Source organism: Oryx dammah, unplaced genomic scaffold (assembly GCF_014754425.2).
Source record: "Oryx dammah isolate SB20612 unplaced genomic scaffold, SCBI_Odam_1.1 HiC_scaffold_5, whole genome shotgun sequence".
Lineage (NCBI taxonomy): Eukaryota > Metazoa > Chordata > Mammalia > Artiodactyla > Bovidae > Oryx > Oryx dammah.
Genome location: NW_024070189.1, coordinates 47384896 through 47410796, shown reverse-complemented (window position 1 = coordinate 47410796; position 25901 = coordinate 47384896). Strand labels below are relative to the sequence as shown.

Here is a 25901-nt window from a genome sequence, read left to right as displayed (position 1 = left end):
ATCTATTTTGTAGCTGTATCAATAATTTGTGGGTTTGTTTCTCTGAGTAGTTAATCTTTTTAAAGTTAAATCTTTAACTTTTTAAGTTAAATTAAAAACTTTTAAATCTTTAAATTTTTAAAGACATTTTTTAAAGTAAAAGAGAAGCGTAGATAAGGCATACACCTCAAACATACTGAAGTTGTCATTCAAAAATGTTACTTAAATTTTTAAAATATATTAGAAAGATAGAATTGGCCTTACCTCAGAGTCCCACTTCCGATCGCCACCACATATGTTGGGTAAAAGTTTTAAAATATAACTAAAGTTTTGAAAAGATGTATTATTTCTCACTCATAAAAGCAGCATATGATCATTGAAACGTCTTAAAGAAAGTCCAGCGGGTGGAAAACTGAGCCACCTTCCACAAGCCCACACCTCAGGTGACTGTGCTCTGCGACGCTGGGCTCGCGGCTGGTGTCCAGATGTTCGACGCCCGGCCCAGTCCCAACTCCCAGAGAACCGTCGTTCCCGCAGTTTCAGCTCCCCGTCGCCAGGTGGTGCTGCGAAGCCGAGCCCACTAGAGGGGAGGCGTAGCCGCGCGAGGGAGCACGTGACCCGGGCCTAGGTTTGAGCGCCTGGGTCACGTGACAGGCCCGGAAGCGGCTGCTTGGGCAGCGGAGGGTGGGGATGGCTAGGGCTTCGAGCTGAGGCAGGAACTGGTGGACTGGTGGACTGCTGCACCGAAGTGGGAGCCAGAGCTGGAGTCGGAACCCGAGCGGTAAGTCCGCGCGCTGATGGGCTGGGGCTGGCGGCGGGTGGTCGCCTTCTGCTGGACCCAAGTCGCCTTCCTCCGGGTTCAGCAGATGCTCCGGGTCTGGCACCGACCGGCCTGGGCTGCGAGTCCTGGTCTCCTCGGCTCTCCGGTGGCAGCTGCGGTGCGTTGTGGGCTCCCCTCCAGGATGAGAGGTGTTCTTCGCGCTGTCTCCTTTGACCTCCCCCTCCTTTTTGACAGGTGTGGGAACAGGTCCCGAGATGGGAAGGATCACCGAAACGGCTAGCTAGGGGCTTCTGCTGCGCTTCCTACGGTGGTCCAGACATCGCGGGGAGGTGACCCGGCAGTTGCGGGAGCCCTGCTGGGAGATGGCTGATAGCCGGTCTTTGGGTCATAGGATGCCGGAACTACCAGGACTCTGGGAAATTATCTTTTGCAATCACTTTCTAGAGCTGTTGAGGAAATCGAGGTCCAAGAAAAAGTAGGGGTTGCCTAAGGTCATCCGGTGAGTTAGTCGCAGCCTTGCGACTAGAATCCAAGTGTCCGTGAACTCCAGCGGCTTTTTGCTTTTCACTAGACTGCCTCCTGCAGAAAATTTGACAGGTGAAAAAAAAAAAAAAACCAACACCACCCTTTTCCTTCGTTCGTTCTCCCCTTTTCAGCTTTGCATTCTCAATTGCCGCTAGATCGGCTTGGCTCTGGGTGTGGTTCCCTCATTCACTCTTCCCCGATTTTTCTGCAAACTCATCATTCTGTAGGTTTTGTTTTTAAGCATCCTGCAATTTTGTGTAAGTCATCCCGAAATATGAAATAGGAAGCAGAGTATGATGCTCTTGGGAGGGTAGGCGGCTCCCAGCTGAGGTTATGGAGAACGCTAGCATTAACTTGAAGAATGTCAAGACCTTTGCTTTGTTTTTAATGTAGCTTGTCAGATTTGAGGAATGCTGGTTATTCCGATGAATGTTTTGCAGTTATTTGAGGCATGCTGAAAGAAGATAGCTTGGTGTAATGGAAAGAACTGAGACTGAGGAATTAGGAGATTTTGTTCTAGCTCTGACACTTGCTTTGCAACCCGGGATGACTTCCATCCTTGCTTGGGTTTAGGTTTCTCAGTCTGTACAGTGATGGAATGGAATCCCTAAGGTCTCCTGCTCTGACATTGTCTGTATCTCAGTCTGTTTTCTAACCAGAGAGATCCTACCTGCCCCCTCCATTTGTTTCTTAATACAGTTGTCCAGGAAGCAGTTTCCCTACTTGTTTGTAGGTTGCCATGAAATCCACCTCCTTTTTTCTTACTGTTTATATATCTAAACTAAATGCTGACAGCTGAAAATGATTTTGACTTTTATTGTTTTAAGTATGATCAAGGGCCTCTTTGATTCTTGTTGAGAGCCTATTTTACAGTAATTAACATGATTGTATGTTTAGAATGTGGTTTTTTAAAAGGTGTTCTTGAAGTCAAGAGGACACCAAAGGCTTGATCATTTGCTCTGAGTTTGAGACTGAGGTGGAGGCCTTATGCAACAGAGCCTTCTCTGATGATGATATTAAGTCCCTCTCTCTCTGTTTTCTGATTGTGCCATTTATAATTGTCTGCTCTTGAGTCCTTGTTTTCCCTTTGAAGCATGTATCTGTTCATTTGGCCTCATCCCTGTGGCAGCTTGAAGTGCTCAGAACTTTGTCTATTTTAAAGGCAGTATAAGGAGGCGGATTCCATTTCTTTTGTAGTGTTCCAGATTTGACAGCTGGGACCAGTGGATGGAAATACCATAATGGAAGTGGTTTTTGGGTGAGAATGCCTCTGCTGCTGCTAAGTTGCTTCAGTTGTGTCCGACCCTGTGCAACTCCATAGATGGCAGCCCACCAGGTTTCTCTGTCCCTGGGATTCTCCAGGCAAGAACACTGGAGTGGGTTGCCATTTCCTTCTCCAATACATGCATGCATGCTAAGTCGCTTCAGTCGTGTCCGACTCTGTGTGACCCCCGTGGACAGGAGCCCACCAGGCTCCTTTGTCCACGGGATTCTCCAGGCAAGAACACTGGAGTGGGTTACCATTTCCTTCCCTGTTGGGTGAGAATAAGAACTTTGAAAGAAGTGCTACTCTAGCATGTTGCAACACAGAGTATGCCAGTCCCTATCACTAGAGGTCATTGTCACTGGGCAGTTACTTTTGGGAATGTGGTAGGTAGAGGATCAGACCAGATAAAATTTTTAAGTTTTCTTCTAACTGAGGTTATGTGAAATTCTAGGACTGGACTTGTTAGCAGGTGGGATGTGAGTTAGAGATAGTGGAGCAGCTTTTTTGTGCATGCTTCATTTTTCTCTTTGCTTAGATAACAATTCTCATGTTAAATGCTTCTCCTTTTTCTTTTTCTTTTCCCTCTCTCTCCTCTCTTCCCCACCGAGTGTCTCAGTTCTTTAAGTTCTTGATACCTCTTCCAGGACCAGATGCTGAGGAGACATTACTGTTAATGATATATTCCTTCTTTCCACCCTGACTTGGAGTGAGATCCTAGAACTGGGCTGAGTGAGTGGACTTTGGTTTCTACTTTTGTTGACTAGTCCTCATAATTTCTTCCAGAAGTATGTGACTACCCCCTAAGTCCTAGGCTAGCGTTTCTCTTTTTTCCTAAAGAGGAAGTTCACATTGAGTCTTAACTCAGATCTTGGAGGAATCTTGTACCTCCTTCCTTTGGCCAGGCCTAACTAGGTCTGAGCACACAAAGCTAGCTTATATTTAATGAGTGTGTGGGGTCCATTGCATAGGACATTCTGCATATACTAAAAAGAGTAAGCTCCTGATACTGTATTTGGTGCTATCTCTGCTCTTTTCTCCCAGACATTTCTCTTGGAATCCTTGACACCCAGGGCCAGTTCTCAATGATTCTGTCTAGTAGGAAGGATTCCTCTGTGCTTCCCTTTTCTGTGAAGTTCAGCATTCTGTCTCCATGGGTTACTGGGATGCTCTCAGCAGATAGATGATTATTTCTGAGGTGAGGACCTGGCTCAGCTCTCCAGAGTGATAGGATGGAGGAAGTCCTGTGGTACTTTATTTGTGTAGTGACTCCCTGCCTTGAACTTCATTCTCTCTAGTAATAACATAGTTGCTACCATTAATAAGGGTCCATTATGCACCAAGCAGCATATTTAACATCTTTTACTTCTACATTTGTAACAATATTGTGATGTAAGTGTTATTAATAACATTTTTCAGATGAGGAAAGTAAGACAAAGGGAGATTAAGGTCACATAACTAGGCTCTGAACTCATGTACTTTTTGTTATGTGGGATTCCGCCTGTAGACTTAATCCTGCCCGAGTTCTGTTCCCAGGGAGATTTTAGGAAGAGTAGGTGGTGTGTTAGAAAGAACACTGGTCTAGGAATATGGTATGCTGGGTTCTGATCCCAAACTGTTAACCAGCTGACGCTTTGGTGTTCTCATCTATAACTGGGAAGCTGGAGCTTGGTCACCTGTCAGTCATGCCTGGTGCTAATGTTTAGAGATTTTTATGATGGTGAGTAAAAGTTTGCTCATTCAGCTGCTCCTGTGCAGAGCCTGCTGAGGTCAGCAGCTGTTTCGTGGCTGCCCATGCACCACACTCTGTCAGGCAGGAGTCTCAAGTCGGGGGAAGTGATTCTGTGGTAGATCAGATGGAGCACTGTCCCATGTCCTCGAAAACAAATCATGTGGATGTCAGACATTTTTACTTCCCTCCTTGTAGACCACATATAGAAACACAGTCTATGACTTTGTTCGTGTGTTTGGAGTTCCAGCAATGGAGAAGAGAGCGAATATCTAGAGAATTCCCTGCTTCTCTGGGTTCTAGAAAATGTAATTGTTTTATAATGTAGTACTTTTAATCTGCATATATCATCAATCCATAAACTTTGGTAGGAGATGAGGCCTGGGGTGTACCTATCATAAGAAGAAGCCTGTTAAGTGCTGAGGTTGAATCAGATTGGGCCCAGAGATCGGTTTGTTTGTTTTAGCAGTTTTATTGAGATTAAATTCACATAGCATACTATTCAACCATTTAAAGCATACAGTTCAACAGCTTTTCTATTGAATTCACAAAGTTCTGCAACACAGTCATTTTCAGAACATTTCATCACCCCCAAAGAAACTCAACCCTTTAGCCATCACCCCTTAATCCCTCCCAGATCCCAAGTGGTCCTCTGTGGCTGACTTCTTCCCCTTAGAATAATGTCTTCAAGGTTCACCCATGTGTAGCATCTATCAGGATTTCACATTTTTCTTTTTTCATTTTTTGCTAAGTAATATTCCATTGTATGGATATATCACATTTCATTTATCCACTCATCAGGTTTTTTTTCCCCTCATTTTTTGGCTAATAGGAATAATGCTGCTATGAATATTTGTGTGCACGTTTTTCTATGGACATACATTTTCACTTTGGTATGTACCTAGGAGTGGAATTGCTGGGTCCTGTCCACCGCTAATAGGTACATACCAAACTGAAAATGTATGCCTGTAGAAAAATGTACTCAAAGATGTTCATAGCAGCGTTATCCCTAATAGCCAAAATTAGTGGGTCATATGGTAACTGTGGGCTTCCCTGGTGGCTCAGACAGTAAAGAATCTGCCTGCAATGCAAGAGACCCGGGTTCAGCCCCTGATTCAGGAAGATCCCCTGGAGAAGAAAATGGCAACCCACTCCAGTATTCTTGCCTGGAGAATCCCGTGGGCAGAGGAGCCTGGCACGCTATAGTACAGTCCATGGGGTTGCACAGAATCTGACACGACTGAGTGACTAACACTATCACTGCTCTTCACGGTAACTATGTTTAGCCTTTCGAGGAACTGCCAGACTGTTTTCCAAAGTGACTGCACCATTTTACCTTCTCATCAGCAATGTAAGAGACGATTCTCTACAATTTCTCTGCATCTGTGCCAATACTTGCTGTTACTTGTCTTTGATTCTAGCCATCCTGGTGTATGTGAAGTGATACCTCACATGTGATATTTGTTTCTCATTTACCTGATGGCTAAAGATATTGAGTATCTTTTCATATGTTTATTGGCTTTTTTCACATCTTCTGTGAAACAGCTCTTCAGGTCCTTTGCCCATTTTTAAATTGGGTTTCATTTTATTAATGAATTATAATAATTCTTTATATGTTCTGGGCACAAGTACCTCATTAGAAATATTTCCTATTCTGTGGGTTGTTTTTCACCTTCTTGGTGGTATCCTTTGAGGCATAAACATTTTAAAGTTTGATTAGGTCTAATTTATCTATTTTTTCTTGTGTTTCTTGCTGTCATATGTGAGAAACTGCTTAATTCATGGTTACAATGGTTTATGCTTATGTTTTCTTCTAAGAGTTTTTATAGCTTTAACCTTTACATGTAGGTTTTTGATCTATTTTGAAAATTTTTTTTTTTTTTTTTTTTGGCCACGCTGAGTGGCATATGAAATCTTAGTTCTCTGACCAGGGATTGAACCAGTGACCCCTGCATTGGAAGCACAGAGTCTTAATCAGCGGACTGCCATGGAAGTCCTATTTGGAGTTAAGTTTTGTATATGGTGGGAGGTAGAGTTCCAGCTTCTTTTTTTTGCACGTGTATTTCTAGTTGTCCCAGCGTTAATTGTTGAAAAGACTTTTTTTCCTCCATTGAATTGTTTTGGCACCCTTGTCAAAAATCACTTGACCTAGGTATAGAGTTTATTTCTGGACTCTCAATTCTGTTCAGTTGATCTGTACGTCTGTCCTATGCCAATACTGTACTGTCTTGAGGTTATTGTAGCTTTGTATTAAGTTATGCAATTGGGAAGTCCTCCAGCTTTTTTCTTTTTTTCAGATTTGTTTTGGCTGTTTTGGACCTTTTGAATTTCCATATGGATTTTAGAATTGGCTTGTCAAGTTTTGCAAAAAAGGAGCTGGGATTTTGATAGGGATTCAACGGAATCTGTACATCAGTTTAGGGAATTTTGCCACCTTAATAGTGTTAAATCTCCTAGTTCATGAATATTGGGATGTTTTCTCATTTACCCAGGTCATCTTTAATTTCTCTCAATGGTGTTTTATAGTTTTCATGTACAAGTTTACAGCTACTTGGCTAAATTTCTTCCTAAATATGTGATTCTTTTTGTTGCTGTTGTAAATGGAACTGTTTTCTCTGGTTTGTTTTCACATTGTTCATTGAAAGTGTATAGGAACACAACTGATTTTTGTATATGGATCTTATATCCTGCAACTTTGCTGAATTTATTAGTTTTAATAGTTTTTAGTGGATATTTTTATGTGTTTACCCGTCACCCTTAGAAATATTGTTTAGCTTTTGGTGATGAAGTGAACTGACACTCGCAGTGCCTTTCCCACCCTCTTCTCTTTCCCCCCCTTGACTTTCCTGTGTGCCCCGAAAGAGACCTACAAATTCATGTAAATGGATTCTCCTTGTTGGAGGTCATCCTGTTTACTATACTGAAATTCGGAATAGAATTTAATCAGTAAATTAAATTTGGCCAGTCTGCTGTGCAGCATGTGGAATCTTAGCCCCCTGACTAGGGATTGAACTGGCACTGCCTACAGTGGAAATTCAAGGAGTCCTAACCACTGGACCACCAGTAAAGTCCCATCACTAAACTCTTAAATAGCTATCTTAAGAACATTTTAGATTTTCAAAAGTGAGTTCAGAAATGAGCTGCTGCTGCTGCTGCTGCTAAGTCACTTCAGTCGTGTCCGATTCTGTGTGACCCCATAGACCGCAGCCCACCAGGCTCCCCCGTCCCTGGGATTCTCCAGGCAAGAACACTGGAGTGGGTTGCCATTTCCTTCTCCAATGCATGAAAGTGAAAAGTGAAAGTGAAGTCGCTCAGTCGTGTCCAACTCCTAGGGACCCCATGGACTGCAGCCTACCAGGCTCCTCCGTCCATGGGATTCTCCAGGCAAGAGTACTGGAGTGGGGTGTCATTGCCTTCTCCGCAAAAATGAGCTAAGTATTTTCAAAACTATGAGTCTGATAGGTGGAGGAAAGATGCTCTTAAAGTCTTGATTATCAGTTGTCTTTTTTTGGAAATTAAAGAAATGTAAAATAAATACAAGGAGCCATTCATTCATCAGAAATATCAGAAATAAAAATTATACTATCCATGTATTCCCTGGTTGTCCAGTGGTTAAGACTCAGCACTTTCACTGTGAGGGCCCAGTTTCAGTCCCTGGTTGGGGAACTAAGATCCCACAAGCCATGTAGCATGGCCAAAAAAAAAAAATAATAATAAAATCCAACATTGTCAGGGTTATGAAGAGAGAGCCATGTCCATATATTGCTAGTGACACTTTAGGTTAGTTTACTCATTTGTATAGTAAAACCATTTAAAAAACCTATTCACCTAACTCTACTCCAAGGATATGACTTGAAAATTAAAAATTATGTGTGGGAACTTTTTAGCTATAAGATATTCATTAAAAGAAGCAGAAGCTCAAAATTTAACTGGGAGCTAGTGAAGCAAATTATTTTATTAATATAATGATGGACCATTATGTTACAACTAAACATCATTTGTGTGTATACTGCATTGATTTAAGGAAGAGTAGATATGAAATAAGTGAGAAAAGACCTTAAAATAGCAATTGTTGATTAGTTAAAAGTAATTTTTATATAAGGGAAAAGAAGAGCATTTATCAAGGTTATTTAAAGAGTTGATGTTTCAATTTTGGTTCGAATGTACACTTGAATATATATATTTGTCACCCAACATGCAGACTTTTCTTACTTAGTACTCTCTTGAATCTGAATATTTTATGGAGATTTTTTACTTTGTGTTAATGGACCACACATGTTATATAAACTCTGTTCATTGTCCTCAAGAACCTGAAGAACAAGCTTGTTTTGAACTCTTAAATATTACATCCCTCATTTGGACAGTTAACAGGGTCTATTAAAACTCCCACAGGGCAGGAATTGGCAGTTATAGCAGTAGATGGTGGAAACCAGATTTCATCACAGAGAGCTCAGGGCAGGGTGGCCAAGGAGACTAGCACTAAGTGGGGATAGCTAGAGAAAAGACGCGGAGGCCTTGGTTGCCAGAAGGGCCCTAGAAGGAAGTAACCTCCAGAGAGTGATCACACCCACCCTCTACAGGCTTCATTTCCTGCTTAGCAGTTCTGAGAAGGGCTTCTGCTTGGAACTTTCCAGGAATAAGATACACTATCTCCTAGAATGATCCAGTGATCCATTTGGACAACTCCTGTTTTTGTTTTTTTTTTTTGTTTTCCTTTTTGGCCATCATGCAGCTTGCAGAATCTTAGTTCCCTGATCCCCACTTAGTGCTAGTCTCCTTGGCCACCCTACATCTGCAGTGGAAGCATGGAGTCTCAACCCCTGAACCAAGGACTCAGGGAAGTTCCTGGATACTGCCTTTAATACACACACACACATATATACATTTTAAAATATCCTTATCTGTTTATATATTTGGCTGCACCAGGTCTTAATTGTGGCACACGGGATCTTTAGTTGTGGCATCTGGGATCTAGTTACCCAACCAGGGATCAAACCCGGGCCCCCAGAATTGGAAGGTCAAGTCTTAGTCACTGGACCACCAGGGAAGTCCTGTGGATAACTCCTTTGAGAGTTGGCTTCCTTATGCCAAAGACCTGCCTCCCTTTACTTTCTACCTAATGATCCTGTTTCTGAGTAATCTTTGAAGCTCCAAAGGATGAATCTGATCCCTAGAACAGCTTTGAAAGACAATTTTTGTACCTTCTGAGTTTCCAGTTCTCCAGGTTGAACCTTCTCAGGACTTCCAACCATTCTTCATTTAGCTGCTTTCTTTCCCCCTGGTGACCTTGGTGCTGACCCCTGGCTATACAGCAGTTGATCATCATCCCCTTTATAGTGTGCTGCCTGGAAGAGAGTACAAGGTATAGCAAAAAAAAAAAAAAAAGAACAGTCTGTCATCTCCCTGGGGTTCTTTCTTGCAGTGAAACCAAGAATTGCATTAGCAGAATTGGCATCTATTGTGTTATCATTGATTTCTGTTGAGCTTATCATCAACTAAAACCAGTAAGTAGCATTATTCTCCTTTTTCAACATGCACGGTTGCCAAGCCACATCTTCCACATCCTGCAGTTGTTCACTGGACTTTTGATCTATAGATTTTCAGCTTCTTTCTGAACAGTTTTCTTAGTGATAATCTGCTGTGGGTCACTTCAGTTTTTACAGTGACATGAGGAGGCTTCTTAACAGTGTTTGAAATAAATTGAGTGTCTGTACCAAGAGTGGTTTCTTGGTTGATGGGGAGGGATTGGGGAACTTGTCAGTGTCTGTTTTCTGTTCCTCTTCCTTGGTAATATGCAGGGTTCACCTGGAAGGCTTCTATTCCTCAGACGCTTTGGGTATGTTGGAAGAGACTCAAAAGTAGCTGTTGTTTGCATAAAGAATTACACTGATTCCTGGAAGAGGTGCTGAGAGATAGGTTAGTATACCATACCCCCCATACCCAAATTTTTAGCATTTGGAACTAAGACCTGAGTCAAATAAGAATTGCTTCAGGCCACTGAGCAAACTAGTGATAAGAGGCAGCTTTAGCACCCAGGTCTTCTGACATGCTTTCCTAGTGGCTCAGATGGTAAAGAATCTGCCTGAAATGTAGGAGACCTAGGTTTGATCCCTGGCTTGGGAAGATCCCCTGGAGAAGGGAATGGCTACCCACTCCAGTATTCTTGCCTGGGAAATCCCTTGGACAGAGGAGGCTGAACAGGCTGCAGTCCACGGGATCGCAAGAGTCAGACACAGCTGAGCAACTAACACTTTCACTTTTCACGATCCTGACCTGCATAGATACTAACCTACTTATTTGGCATGCTGGATCTTAGTTGTAGCACTCAGGATCTTTAGTTGAGGCATGTGGGATCTGGTTCCTTGATCAGGGATTGAACCTGGGCTCCTTGCAACAAGAGCATGGGATCTTAGCTGCTGGACCATCAGGGATGTGTCCTGCATAGCAACTCACTGAATCGATTTTACCTGAGTAGCAGCTTTCAGCTGTTCACATGAAGATACTTTATAGATTTCCCCCACCCCAGCCTTCTTATGAGTTTAGTTGCCCCAAGAGCTTAGATGACTCCTTGAATTCTTCCACCATGTGAATAAATGATGCTGTCTTAGATGCTTAGCAAGGTCAGCTCTGGTGGTGAAGTGAGGCAGAATCCTCTCTGGGACTGCCAAGTCCTTTGCTGGCTTTCTGCCAAGCACTTTCTTCATGAGATTATGTGGTTGGTGGGAGAAAATGAGATCACCCTGGATCACTCGGGTGCCAGGTGGGGGTCTGAAGAATCCCCAGGGGCTGGACTTCTGGGAGCACTTGACAGAGAGCTCTCTAGTCTCTGGCAACTAATGTTACGTGTCAGGTGGGACAGCACGTTGTGATGGCCCTTGGAGGTCCTGTCTTCTCCCGGGCATCTGAGGCAGCGTATGAGATTCAGGTTAGGGAAAAGCACTTTGTAGGCAGGTGGTTGTACCAGTCTGCCAAGTGTCAGATGGATTTTTATTTGTGATTTTTACTGTTCATGAACCTTTTTTTCCTTACTCAATTGCAGATTCCTGGAGGAAGTTGACTCTCTTTTATTATGATATTCCATCACTGCAATTGGCAGTGTATTCAGTGATGTTTCCAGATTCAGGCAGAGTGTCAGGATGTATGTTTACTGCTTGGCTGCTACCTGGCTGTAGCAGAGCAGGTCCCTTCAGCTTTTGGGGGGGTTGATTCTTTATCTGTAAAATGAGCAGTTTGGAGTGACCTCCAACGGCTCTTTTAGCAACAGACCCTCATATTCTGGGAGCTTACACAGCTCTTGGAACATAACTTGTAATGTATCTTAGCGAAGTCCTTGTTGTTCTCTTTTCTGCTGCTTAATTACTAAAGCAAAGTCCACACAGAGGATACCATCTTCTCTGTCCTTCCTCTGCATGTAATAGGAGGGTTTTCTTCCTCCACTGTCTTTAAAAAAATTGGCAGATCTGTTAAAAAGGAAGACGGGTGGAAGGGAGATGTTGCAACAAGAGCCAGTGGCGGATACCTGTCATGCTCCTAGTCTTCCTCTGAGCTGCTTTTAGCTCCGTTTCTCAGTATTCATGCTGGTTGCAAGAAAAGAGTCCTAGGATGAGGGAGTGAGTATACACCAAAGAGTATAGAACATACCAGAGGTCCTGGCAGAAAGGGAACATCTTTTGTAGCTTTGGGACCTGGTGGAGAGTTTGAGTAGAATCAGATGATCTGGACGGGATTTCTGGACTGCAGAAGGTTCTTACTGTACTGAATGCATAGGAAAAATAGAATGCAGCTTAGGAATATTTAGGTTCCTGTCTTTTAAGAGCTTGCTTTTGGGGAAGACGGATATAGATAAAATGTCACTATTGTCCGGGGTCCAAGAAATTAGCTCAGTGGAAGGGGTTGTCAATCCCAACCTAAGGCATAGGAAAGACTACCAAGAGGTCCCTGTCTGCGTCTCCTCCCCACTCCCAAGCAGAACCTCGCCTTTGTTCTGTCCTGGTGTGCTGGCAAATTTAGAAACTTGTGAATGCGGCACCGTCCATCGAGAGGCAGAAGTCAAGTAAGCCCAGCCCGCCCATGTGTACTTTGTACCCTTTTCCTTTCTGTCAGTATCGGGCATTCTCACTGCACTTAATCCATAGTGCAGCTGTCACTGACCTCTGTGACAGTGGCTGCTTCTGCCCTAGAGCCGACCCCAGGCCTGGAGCTAAAGGCACAAGCCGCTGGAGGTCTGAGTGCCGCCCCTGTCCCCCCAGTTACCATGTCCACGCAGAGACTTCGGGATGAGGACTACCGAGACTACAGCTCCACCGACGCGAGCCCGGAGGAGAGCCCTTCAGAAGGCCTGAACAACTTCTCTTCCTCAGGGTCCTACATGCGGTTTGGGGAAAGCAACAGCACAACGTAAGTAGCTGTTCTGTCTGCCCTAGGGGTGGGAATCGTATTCCCACGTTCTGTGTTAGTAATGTAATCTCCCTTTGAGTTATTTTTGCCTCCTGATTTTATCAGTTCCCTACTTTACAGATGAGAGTAACACGTAAAGAGATGAAGTGAGTGATGGTGCTGAGATCTGAGCTCTTTGTCAGTTACTTTCTACTCTGTTTCTTGTTCTTTGTTCATTTCACCTGCGTTGGTCGCAGAAGACTGGTGCTAAGTAACAGCCTGAACATAAGAAAAACTTCTAGAGAGAACATTCTTTTAATTTAAAGCCTTGGGTCATCTGTGCTAGAAGCTTCAATAACTCCAAGTCCAGTACAGACAGTCCTTTGCAAAGTCTCCCCCAGACTTCTGTCCCCATCACCAAACAACCAGGGCATTTGACAGAATAAATAGGAAGAGGGAAGAATAACTTCTCCTGCACTATGCCCTCCTCCAGGAGATCCTCCCAACCCAGGAACTGAACCCAGGTCTCTCTCATTACAGGCAGATTATTTACTGTGTGAGCCACCAGGGAAGCCCAAGAATACTGGAGTGGGAAGTCTGGGATCTTCCCGACCTAGGAACTGAAGTGGGGTCTCCTGCATTGCAGGCGGATTCTTTACCAGCTGAGCTCCCAGGGAGGTCCTAAAAGATTCAAGACGTTGGTAAAGAAGAGGGAACTTCCCTGGTACTCCAGTGGTTAGGACTTCGCTTTCCAATGCAGGAGATGTGTGTTCGATCCCTGGTCAGGGAACTAAGGTCCCTCGTGCCTCGCTGCCAAAAAAACAAAACATAAAACATAAGAAATAGTGTAACAAATTCAATAAAGACTTAAAAAAATGATCCACATCAAAATAAATAAATAAATAAAATCTTTAAAAAGAAAAAGAAGAGGTGATTTGCTTTGTATGCCCTTAGGAGGGCTTATACCTTATCTCTGGAAACTGAATTCCAAGTCTCATCTGGGTTAGTTTGGCCCTCTGTGGGCCTCAGTTTTTCCAAATATAAGATTGAGGACCCCCGTGTGAAGCTATGCTGATTGACTCTTCAAATGAGAAGATTCAGAAGAGGGTTTTCTACTCCATTGAGTTGTCTGGTTCAGTTTTGAAATCAGCAGAGCCCTAACATTTTCTCTGGACCACAGCACCCCATCTTCTGCAGCCCTTCTGTTTATTCCTCAAGCTTTTCCATCATCCTCTGTGTGTTCCCTTGGGTGTTGGGTGTGACTCACTGAGGGATCCATTATGTCCTTGACTCACACTGTTCCCTGTGACTGCCCAAGGAGACCATGGGAGCTTCTCTTGGAACTCATTACTGGTAAAGCCCCCGTGGCTGCAGTCTTTCCTGGTGCATGGCATTTTCTCTAGTGAACTCCAAACTAGAGGAGACGGGCCTGCCCACATTATAAGCCCCTCTCCACCTCTAGCTGGTTTTCTGCTCATAAAGGTTCCATCTCCATAGCTTCTTTCTCCTGTGGCATGCTACTGTAGATTTCCCCATATGCTTGCTGTGTTAGTTGATGGAAAAGATTGCTTAGGCCCCAACCAGCTGCAGTGAGAACTATCTTTCCTCTCTCTTGCCTAACCTTACCTACCTACGTGACTTCCCCCAGGTGGAAGGAGTGTCAAATGCAGCCAATGCATGTGATGGCTTCTCTTAAGAAGTCACTCTAGTTACTGAAAAATGCTTCTTCCAAGCTTCTCTCTCTAGTTTTGCTTTTGCTCCTTGTTCTGAGACATCAGCTTGTCTATGCAGTGCTTGCCATATGGGGTCTAGGTTTTCATTTTTAGAGGGACTCCTCCAAAGTTCACAGCCAGTCATCTAGCAACATCAGGATTGGTAGCCCATAGGTTTTGTCATGTTGAAGACAATGCATGGCTGTTAGCTATTCTGAATCTCTCTCTTTTTTCACATTGGGTTATAACTAATAGTCAGCGCCAAATTATCTCCCTTTGTTTGCTGGAAATTGACCGATTGGAATGTTTGATCAGTGTTCTCTTGGCCTTGCTTGGGGATGTACTTCTTCTGAGAGCCCATCCTGCCCTGGTATTGGGAAACAGGGTAAGTGACCCAGGAAAGCCCCTCTGTAAGTGATGGCAGGTGTCACAAACCCATCACAAGTGGTGCAGGGAAAAGTACTCCTTTGGGACTTGGAGGATTGGTTGAGTACTTGCCTGCGGCCTGGATCCCCAGAAGCGTTGCATGTAGAAATGTGCCAGGTATGATTAAGTATAAGCTGATTTGGGACCTAGTTAGCTCTACAAGTGAGAAAAGTTAGGGACAAGTTTTTTAGCTGGGTTCCTGTTTCCTGGGGACTTACTCCACTGTGTTATCTAATTTGCTAAGGAACAAAGTATGTGGAAAAAATACATGGAACAAAGTACAAGAAGCAAAGTATATGCATGTACACCAGGCTCTTCTAGGGATTAGGACTCAGTAAGAATCCCCAATCAGGGATGCAGATAGGAGCCCCAGGTGCTTCCATGATAATGTGTTTGGTGAGGTTAATTTCCTAACCCTTCAAGTTATCAAGCTGTTGACTGCTTTGATGACAGCCTCAGATTTTACTCTTTCGGGCAAAGTTTTCTCGTTGCCCTATTGTGTTACATTATACTGCTCTTGACCGAGCTTTGATACTTTTTCCCCCAGGCTGGCAGGCTGAGAAACCAGTTGACTGAAACTGGTCTTCAGTAGGTTATCTGGAGTTGCCATTTGCAAAGTATGGTCTTCAGACCCTTTGGGGGTCCCAGGACCATTTTAAGAAGCCCACGAAGTCAAAACTGTTTTCACAATACTAGATGTGATTTGTCTTTTCACTGTGTTGACATTTGCACTGATGGTTCAGAAGCAATGATGGGTAAAATTGCTGGCACCTTAGCGTGCATCAACGGAGAAGGCAATGGCACCCCACTCCAGTACTCTTGCCTGGAAACTCCCATGGATGGTGGAGCCTGGTGGGCTGCAGTCCATGCGGTCGCTAAGAGTCGGACACGACTGAGCGACTTCACTTTCATGCATTGGAGAAGGAAATGGCAACCCACTCCAGTGTTCTTGCCTGGAGAATCCCAGGGACTGGGGAGCCTGGTGGGCTGCCATCTCTGGGGTCGCACAGAGTCGGGCACGACTGAAGTGACTTAGCAGCAGCAGCAGTGTGCATCAAGGAGGTAACGCCAAATTATGCTCATCATTGTTGTATTTTTCACTTAAGCATGTCCTTGATGAAACAGTCATATCACTAACTTTATTAAATCTTGACCCTTCAGTCCAGAATATTTTGTTAATATTCTGTGTGACAAAATGGAAAGTGCACATGAAAGCTTCTCTTGGATCTCATTACTGGTAAAGGCTCCCTGGCTGCAGTCTTTCCTGGTGCATGGCATTTTCTCTAGTGAACTCCAAACTAGAGGAGACTGTCTGCCCACATTATAAGCCCCTCTCCACCTCTAGCTGGTTCTACTGAGTTGTCTGAACAACTAGGAAACTGTAGGTCATTCAGATCTGACTACTTGGCAGATATTTTCTTGAAAATGAAAGTAATGAGACCGTCACCTCAGGAAAAATTATTAAGGGACTTTCCTGGTGGTCCAGTGGTTTAAAAGTTGCCTTTCAGTGCAGGGGACGCGAGTTCAATCCCTGGCTGGGGAACTACGATCCCACATGCCGCAGGTGCAACTAAACCAGCATGCTGCAAGTAGAGAAAGCTCTCGAGCCACAGTGAAGATCCAGCACAGCCAAAAAAAAATCCCCCAAAAACCAGTACTATATGTTGCCAACAATGAAATTTGAGCTTTCGAGCAAAATCAGTAAAAATAAAGTCGTATCCTGCACTGTGACCTTGACAGCTTCCCTTTACCTAAAGACTTGTCTAATGAGATTAGGGATGATACTAATGAATGTGATTTTTTAAAATGTGCCAGCTTAATGAAATGTGCCAGCTTAATGAAATGTGCCAGCTTTTGAAACATCCATGTAGCTCAGGGAACCAGTATCTCCCATATGGCCAAAATGTGATGTTGGGAAATTGTGTGTGGAGATCTATTCAAGGAGCAAGATGGCCAGTGTATTTTCACATAGTAGAGTATGAAAAGGTCAGATTCCACATTACAACTAACTCCTAAGAAACTGTGTGTGTCCAGTTTTGATGTAGTATCAAATAAAAAATATCACAGTTGCCTGAACAGGCTATTCAGATACATTCTAACTACATATCTGTGTGAGGGCAGATTTTCTTCAGGGACTTCCATCAAAGCAATGTATCACAAGAGGTTGAATGCAGAAGATAATCCAGGTATCAAACAAGACATTAAAGAGATTTGCAAAAAAAGTAAGATAGTGCACTTCTCACATTTTATTTTTTTGGAAAATAGAGTTACTTTTTGTTAAAAATTGGTTATTAACATGTAGTAAGTTTATTGTTATTTTAAATTAATATATATTTTTAAGTTTCTTGGTTTAATTTATAAAATATATATGTGTGTATATATACATATATACAAAATATGTGTGTATATATACATATATATAACAGCAGATATAATCCATATAAGCAAAAACTATGTGGCATCCTCAATAATTTATAAGTACATAAAAGGGTCCTAAGGCCAAAAAAGTATAAGAACTATGATTTGCTAGGTTTTTTCCCTCTTACCCCCATAGTTAAGATTCTCTAGTCCATGGAATTGATACTGTGATAACTCATATGGTTTTGGGTAATCCCAGCTCGTGGCCATTGGTGAAAAGCTTAGGAGAAGCCACCGCAATGAAAAGCCTGTGCACCGCAATGAAGAGTAGTCCCCACTCTCCGCAACTAGAGAAAGCCTGAGCGCATCAACGAAGACCCAGCACCACCAAAAATAAATACACTGATTATTTTAACAAAGAATAATTTTGGTCAATTGCTTAGAGCCCTACTGTTTCAGAGTTGAAGTATGCTGTTCTGGTCCAGTCCTCTCATAGGAGATGATAGGACCAGAGGAGGGAAGGGAATTTTCATAATGAATTAATAGCAGAATCAGGGCTGGAGGGATCTGATCTCCTATGAAACCCAGCCCAGAGGTGTTTTGGGGAGGCAGTAGGCAGGTAGTTTTGGTGAAGTTCTTACCTTTGCCTTTAAGTGGATTAAACATTTGCCAAGATAGAAATTTGACTGGTCCATCATTCTGCCCATTATCTCCTAGTCACTGGCCCTTGATAATGGAGGAGTCACCCCTGGACCCTTGCCGTCTCTTAGTTTCATCCAGGAGAGCACTTGCCTCTTCTTGTTAAGACTTGAAGCAGTTTTCTTGATCTTGCATGAGAAACTTGGGGACAGTAGGAAGGTCAAAGATTTTTTTCCTGGAGGTAGAGGGAGAAAGGTTACCGAGAGTAAAATTCCTTTCCAGAGAGTGTAGACAGATCTTATTTATTAATGGTTCTTACAAGTTAATGGGCTTTCCCATTGGCTCAATGGAAAAGAATTCGCCTGTAATTCAGGAGACCCTGGTTTAATCCCTGGGTTGGGAAGATCCCTTGGAGAAGGAAATAGCAACCCACTCCAGTGTTCTTGCTTAGGAAATCCCATGGCCAGAGCTCCCTGGCGGGCTACAGTCCATGGGGTCACAAGAGTCAGACACAACTTAGTGACTAAACCACCACCACAAGATAACACATGATTTGCTTTCAGTTTCTACTAAATTGCAGTTTGGAAGACATGTGTGGAAGCATTGTTTAGGAGGTATGTAGGTTATATGTGGAGAAGAATTTCCAGACAGTGCCAGGGACCAAGTCTTGAGGAAGTCTGGGGCAAAGTGGTATCATGTTTGATCTTTTTCATGTGTCTGCCTTATTTTCCTGCAGACTTTATTAGTTTCTAGAAACTAAAGTTCACATCTGATCCATGCAGTTTCCACCATTGCATTAACACAGTGTTTTACACATTATAGATGGTGTTTGTTGAGTGAGAAAGACACATGAGAGGCTTTCCAGTTGCAGCTTGAGAGGGACTTCTCAAGGCAGAAGGATAAATTAGGTGACTGTCTGAAGAGGGCTTCTCCAGTCTTAGGACTCTATGGCATTTGACTTTTTTTTTTTTTTTTTTAATATACAATACACCAGGGACTGTGGGACCATATGACTTTTACTCCGTTCACGTTACATAAAACTTTCTGATAGGCATTTGGGGCTTCTATTTTGTTATTTCCCCTGTTCTTTACTCACAGCAGTGTGTCTATCCTTCACAGTTATGCTTGGAATCCTCTGTTGCAATTCTGGATCTGAGTCTTTATAGTGGAAAGTTCCAGGGTGAAAACCAATACACCAGGAGCGACACCATACTGTCCCTCTGGTCTAATCTCTAAGCAAGGTGAACTCAGAGATGCCTCGGGGAATGGACATTATAGCCCAGTGACTAGGAGAATGGGCTTGGGGGCCAGACAGCCTGGGTTTGCATCCAGGTTCATACTCAGGTGTGTGACCTTGAACAAGTGGCTTTATCCTGTGTAAAATGAAGTTAATACCTATCTCATAGTGTTATTCTGGGCTTCCCTGGTGGCTTAGTGGTAAAGAATATGCCTGCCATGCTGGAAATTGAACGAGATGATTCATGAAGGCACTTAGCTCAATGGTAAGTACTCAATAAATGTTACCTCTTATTATTGTTAACCTGCCCTTTTCTGCCTTATTCCCGTTTCAGATGGTTCCAGACCCTGATCCACCTGCTAAAAAGCAACATTGGCACAGGACTCCTGGGGCTGCCTCTGGCGGTGAAAAATGCAGGCATCTTGGTAAGGGTCTGCATTGGTGCAAGGAAGTATTGTGACAGATTTTAGGAGATGGTGTGTCTGTGTGTGTTTAATTTACTTCATATAAAACATTTTGAAATGGGAAGCTCTTCTTTTTCAAATGCAGTTGAGAAAAAGCTGAGTTCAGGTTTATTCATCTAAAGGTATGTTTTGAAGATCTGCTGTGTGCCAGGCACTGTTCTAGATTCTTAAGACTATTATTAGTGAGTGAAACAAACAAAGATTCCTGCCCTCATGGAGGCTACTTGAGGTAAGGAGGAGGTTCTGGCCATTTCCATCAATAATATTAACTAAAGAATAACAGAATTCTGTCCATTTTCCATAGTCTTTCCATGCCCTGCCCTTAGATGGACAACTCTGAAAACCTTATTTTTTTCCATTCTTGATTCTCCCCCTGATAGGCTTGCCTGTCCAAAGCCATTTTGCTTTCTTTTAAAGTTGGAGATAGGGGATTTCCTGGCAGTCCATTGGTTAAGACTCTGTGCTTCCACTGCAGTGCTGCAGGGGGCGTTGGTTCAAACCCTGACTGGGAGCTAAGATCCCACATGGCTTGAGGCCAGGGGAAAAAAAAAAATTCTTAGCTGAATAAAAATGAAAATACAACATATCAACTTAAATATATGGGAAAAGTAAAAATAAATAAATAAATAAAGTTAGAGGTAGCTCAGAGGATGGACGTGTCCTCTGCTAAAGACTGGCCTGTGCCGTTACTCTAGACAGAACTCGCCCCCTCCCACCAGCCCTTAGCCTGTCTGTTCTTCCCAGACGGTCCCAGGAGCCTTCCTTTCTGCGGAGTAGGCAGCAGTCTCGAAACAGCCTAATCTGTGTCGTTCTCCTCAGGGAGATTAATTGTCTAGAAGGCCTGCTGAGGTTCAGAGGGTGCCCTTCCTACTCAACTAAGCTATGAGAATGTTTGTTTCTCAAATGCCCTGCCGGAAGTTCTGTCATTGGAAGGTACCCTAGTCACGTTTCGACCATGTGCAAATTCCATTCTAACCCTGCTTGCCTGTCTCTCCCTCCCTGGCCCGCAACGCCTGTCCACAGATGGGTCCCCTCAGCCTGTTGGTGATCGGCCTCGTGGCTGTGCACTGCATGAGTATCCTGGTGAAGTGCGCTCACCACTTCTGCTACAGGTGAGAGTGTTCCATGCACCTCTTGAGTGACAGGCTGTCCTTCTGGCTTCCATTACCAGCTCCGGAAGTGAGCGCTCAACACACACCACTTGCGACTCTGTGCTAGCTGAAGGTGGCCGCTCGTTAATGGCCTTTCTCTGGCAGTTTCTGTGCCCTTTTTTAGCTGGTTGTCACCTGTCACATGGGCTTCCCGGATGGCTCAGTGGTAAAGAATCCGCCTGCCACTAGAGTAGGCACAGAAGACGTGGGTTTGATCCCTGGATCAGGAAGATCCCCTGAAGGAGGGCATGGCAAGCCACTCCAGTGTTCTTGCCTGGAAAATACCATGGGAAGAGGAGCCTGGTGGGCTCCAGTCCATGGGGTCCCAAAGGGCCGGACATGACTGAGTGAGCACACACGTACGTCATCTGTCACACTAACTTATAACCACTGTGCAGAGACCATATTATAGTTTTATGTGCTTTGTAATATGCACCCCACTGAAAAGATTTTACCAGATGATTGCTTAATTATAAGGAAAGTAACTGTCCCATTGACTTCAGAGTTATGCTCCTTGAAAGCATCAGACTGAGGACTAGGTGGTGTGTCCGGGTGGCAGATGGGAACCCACCCAGGTCTCCATGAGCTCCGTTGGTCCTGTCATTGTCATTGTCTGACCCCACACTGTGCCCTTCCCCGCCCTACTTCCTCCCAGACTGAACAAGCCTTTTGTGGACTATGGGGATACGGTGATGTATGGCCTGGAAGCCAGCCCTGTCTCCTGGCTCCGGAACCACGCGCACTGGGGAAGGTAATGGGTTTCCTTCTTCTTTGCGGCTGTGGCTGCCCAGTGTGGGGGTCTTTAGATAGGGTGATGAGGGGTGGAAGACCATGTAGCTCATGGGAAGAACATTGCTTGGGCTCAGCTCTGCCAGTGGTCATTTGTGTGACCTTGAGCTGTGTGACCACTCCTCTCCCTTGGGCCTCAGTTTCCTCATTGGTAAGACAGAAGGGCACTGGCCTGAAGGTGGCTAAGGGCTCTTCCAGCTTTGACAGCCTATGACCAGTGATGGTATTTTATCCCCTCTTTTGGTCAACAGACATTTGAACACATTCTTGTAAGGGGTACAAAGCAATTCCAGGTATAGGGAGGATGGTTTCCCCATATTACATGGTCCTGGCTCTCCAGGAGAAGGAGAAAGATATGTGGGAGATCTGTTGAGAACAAGAGGTCAGGAATAGGGTGTATCAGTAGAGAGAGTATCAGGAACTAGCAGTCCACCGCAGGGGCCCCGAGGGGGAGGAGCCTCAAAGATGCTCTTGCCCACTGTGCCAGTGAGAAGCGCACTTGATAGGTGCTTTCAGGGCCGGGCACTGGGCAGGAGAAGCAGGGCTTCAAGGGGGAGGTGAGGGGAATTAGAGCAAAAGGGTTAAAGGGAAAGAGATGTTTCAAGAGCTGACGTGGGAGGTGTTTGGAAATTTCTCCTGGTAATTTTTCAGACACCTGGAGAGAAGTATTCTACTGTTTGTTTACCATTTGAGGCAATGGTACATTTTGATGTAGAAAACTGATAACATCAAGGGCTGGATCCTTTTTTTTTTTAATGTTCATTTATTTGGCTACATCAGGTCTTAGTTGCAGCATGCAGGATCTCCATTGCAGTGCATGGGTCTAGTTTCCCTAGGATACGTGGGATCTTAGTTCTCTGACCAGGAATTGAACCAGAGTCCCCTGCATTGCACAGCAGATTCTTAGCCGCTGGATCACCAAGGAAGTTCCCCTGACCTTTTTTTTTAATTGAATCATATTAATGTTCTCCAGAAAAACTCCTTTTTGTGATCATAGGGAGACTTTTATCTTCACACATAGTAAGCTTCCTCCTGTGATGCAGGTTCCTGTAATTCTTTCAGCAAAATCATTTTCTGTGCCTGCAGAAGCCAAGTTGCCAAGTGACCCCTGTTGGTTGGTTGGTTGTTGGCTGAGTCTGTCTTCTCTCTCCTTTCTTTTTCTGCATCTCTGTTTTTTTCTCTCTCCTCCTTCTCTCTTTCTCTCTCTCCCGATTCCTTGCCCTCTTTTTCTTTCCTCCCTTCCTCCCTACTTCCCTCCCTCCTTTCCTTCCTTCCTTTAATAAAATTAATGTGTGCTCATGGTGAAAAAAACCCCAGCAGCAACAACAACTTTTTTTAACAAGATAGAAAAACATAAAGTGAGGAGTAAAAGTATAGTCACGGTTGCATGAATATTCTCCTGGAATTTTCTGAGTATGTAAAAACATGTACAGATTCCTTACATTTTTTACACTAATTACCATACTATGCATTCTGACTGGAAACTCAGTGGGATTTTTTTTTTTCCCTTAAAGGTCTTTAGACATTTCTGTTTCGGCACACGTAGATTTAACGTACTTTTTACCTGCTGTGTACTGTTCCATCTAAAATGGCCTATAATTTAAGCATTTTCCCTTTGATGACCCATTAGGTTGTCACTAGCTGCTGTTGTAACTGTGCTTAAACCACAGCCGGTTTTGATACATTTTTTTCCATGTCCTTATGTGAGAGTCAGCTGGTTTTTTGATCCAAGTTATAGAAAGAGACTGTGAAGGGGTCTGCTTCTTGGGCTCTTATGCTAAGGACCCCCTATAGCTTTAGGACAAACATGATGAAATGGGACAGGCAGGCCATAGGGAAGGGGTACCCAAGGGACGGGCAGTGGTCCTTATGTGTGTGCTCCACTCCAGCCAGTGCAGTCTCAGGACTGTCTCGGGCCTGCCTGACTGCGTGTAGCATTCCTGGCATGCGGCCAGGAAGGTGTTCTCGGGAACCACACAGGTAGCACTTCCCTTACCTTCTGCCAGGGCTCTAGACCAGTGACACACTTTCTCCTCTTATCAGGGCGCACTTTCTCCTCTTATCCTTGTAACCTGATGGGAAGGGTCTCTGATGACTTGGGAAGAAGCACTGTTCAAACCCCCATCTCTCTGGCTGTCTTACTTTCTATTGTTTGATCTTTTATCTTCCTTTCTTCCCTACCCACAGGCACATTGTGGACTTCTTCCTAATCGTCACGCAGCTGGGATTCTGCTGTATCTATTTTGTCTTTCTGGCTGACAACTTTAAACAGGTAGGCCCTAGTGAAAAGAATGGCAAGAGATGAGTGGGCTTTCTGCTTAGGATCCCTCCCAAGCCAATTTTGTTCAGCACTAGAATTGAGATCTTAGCACTTTACATAGAACAGGGTCAGTGTCATTTGATTTTATTTAAAGACCTAGGACATCGAGAAACCTCAAGATGTCTTGCTGTCCTCTTGTCTGTATTTTTTATTATTTACTTATTTATTTATGGCTGTGCTGGGTCTTTGTTGCCGCGCACAGGCTTTCTCTAGTTGCAGCGAGTAGGGGCTGTTCTTTAGTTGTGGCGTTTGGGCTTCTCATTGTGATGGCTTCTCTTGTTGTGGTTCGTGGACTGTAGAGCACAGACTCAGTACTTGCAGAGCATGGGTCTCGTTGCCCCGTGGCATGTGGGATCTTCTTGGACCAGGTATCAAACCCATGTCCGCTGTGTTGGCAGGTGAATTATTAACCAGTGGACCACCAGGGAAGTCCTTTCTTGTCTTTAGGTACGATGTGATCAATCCCAGCTCTCACAGTTGGGTTGCTAATGATAATTAGGAAGATCTCTGAAGATGGTTCCATGACCACTGACTTCCTATACGACTTTGTTCACACACTGAGCGTTTAGCCTAGAACCCCTTCCGGTGGGAGGGTCACTGGCCTTTGTCATCTGAGAGGCTCTCTCTGTTTGTCCCCTTCATTCTAGGTGATAGAAATGGCCAATGGGACCACCAGCAACTGCCACAACAATGAGACAGTGATCCTGACGCCCACTATGGACTCGAGACTCTACATGCTCACGTTCCTGCCGTTCATGGTGCTGCTGGTATTCGTCAGGAGCCTCCGAGCCCTGTCCATCTTCTCCCTGTTGGCCAATATCACCATGGCAGTCAGCCTGGTCATGATCTATCAGTTCACTGTCCAGGTAGGAGCCCAGCCTTCTCACTGTGTCTTATGAATAATCAGAGATACAAAGTGAGGAAGTGAGCATAAAGAGGGGTGTTACTTACAAGCGGTGTACTTAAGTTAGGGTTTCTTAGTATGGGCACTGTTGACACCTGGGCCGGATAACTCTTTATTGCGGGGGCTGTCCTGTGCTTCACGGGGTGTTTGGCAGCAACCTGGTCTCTACCCACTAGGTGCCAGTAGCAACTGCTCGCCAAGTTGTGACAGCCAAAAGTGTCTCTAGATGTTGCCCAGCATCTCCGGGGAGGGCAAAACTACTCCCACTGAAATCGCTAGTTTAGACTTTTTCCCAGTTAGATGATAATATATGATCATTGTATAAGATTGGAAAATAGAGAAAATATTAAGATGACTCTTAAATATTAAATTATAAGATTTATGTTTTTATTCTAAGTAATAGAAGAATCATGATATAATATAATCAGGAATATTATATTATTATTTTACCACTCCAGTTTTGTGTTTATTTGTCAGAATTCTAAAGCCGGTGATCATTCCCCCTCACGTAGCCCATGTGGTTAGGTTGGTGGGGTGGTGCAGGAGAGGACATCTGTATATAAATGGGTAGAAGATCAGGCTGAGGATCTTATTTTTATTTCCATGTTTCCCTTCTATTTTATTTTTTTAACTTTGTATTTTATATTGGAGTATGGTTGATTAGCAACGTTGTGTCAGTTTCAGGTGTACAGCAAAGTGATTCAGTTATATACATGTGTATTCTTTTTCAAATTCTTCTCCCATTTAGGTTGTTACATACTATTGAGCAGAGTTCCTTGTGCTATACAGTAGGTTCTTATTGGTTATCCACTTTAAATATAGCATTGTGTACCTGTCAGTCCCAAACTCCCTAACTGTCCCTCCCCCACCACCCTTTAAAAGGATAACTTTAAAGAAAGGTTTTTGTTTGTTTAGTCGCCAGGTTGTGTCCAACTCTTTGTGACCCCATGGACTGCAGCACTCCAGGATTCCTTGTCCTTCATCACGTCCTGATATTGAATGTAATTTCCCAAACAACTTATCAATACATGCTCATTAAAATACAGACAACACAAGTACCTATGAGCAGCATGTCCCCACCCTGAATCTCCTCCACTCTGGGACTCGCTACATGTGTTTCTAGGTCCTTTGAATGGATTTACATATTGTATTCCTATGTAGAGAAATATATAAAACAAAAATTGGTGTTGTGTTTTTTAACATAATTCTAAAAATTATTATATATAGTGTTTATCTACCTTAGTTTT

General features: G+C 43.8%; 1 protein-coding gene across 3 annotated transcripts in view; it reads left to right on the top strand.

Moving 5' to 3' along the window:
• Nucleotides 1–638: 638 nt before the first annotated feature.
• The window catches only part of LOC120863388 (proton-coupled amino acid transporter 1), a 49654-nt gene continuing 24391 nt past the window's right edge, over nucleotides 639–25901 (top strand). The window contains exons 1-8 of one of the 3 annotated variants that reach the window (XM_040239553.1): nucleotides 639–760; nucleotides 12528–12675; nucleotides 19361–19451; nucleotides 20514–20602; nucleotides 21297–21392; nucleotides 23618–23702; nucleotides 24398–24616; nucleotides 25570–25850. In XM_040239553.1, coding sequence (XP_040095487.1) covers nucleotides 12533–12675; nucleotides 19361–19451; nucleotides 20514–20602; nucleotides 21297–21392; nucleotides 23618–23702; nucleotides 24398–24616; nucleotides 25570–25647 — 801 coding nt within the window. In that variant the 5' untranslated portion in view covers nucleotides 639–760; nucleotides 12528–12532 and the 3' untranslated portion in view covers nucleotides 25648–25850. Of the gene's footprint in view, nucleotides 761–12527; nucleotides 12676–19360; nucleotides 19478–19870; nucleotides 19907–20128; nucleotides 20147–20513; nucleotides 20603–21296; nucleotides 21393–23617; nucleotides 23703–24397; nucleotides 24617–25569; nucleotides 25851–25901 lie in introns of those variants that run through there. The other 2 variants (XM_040239552.1, XM_040239554.1) reach the window with 2 other exon arrangements.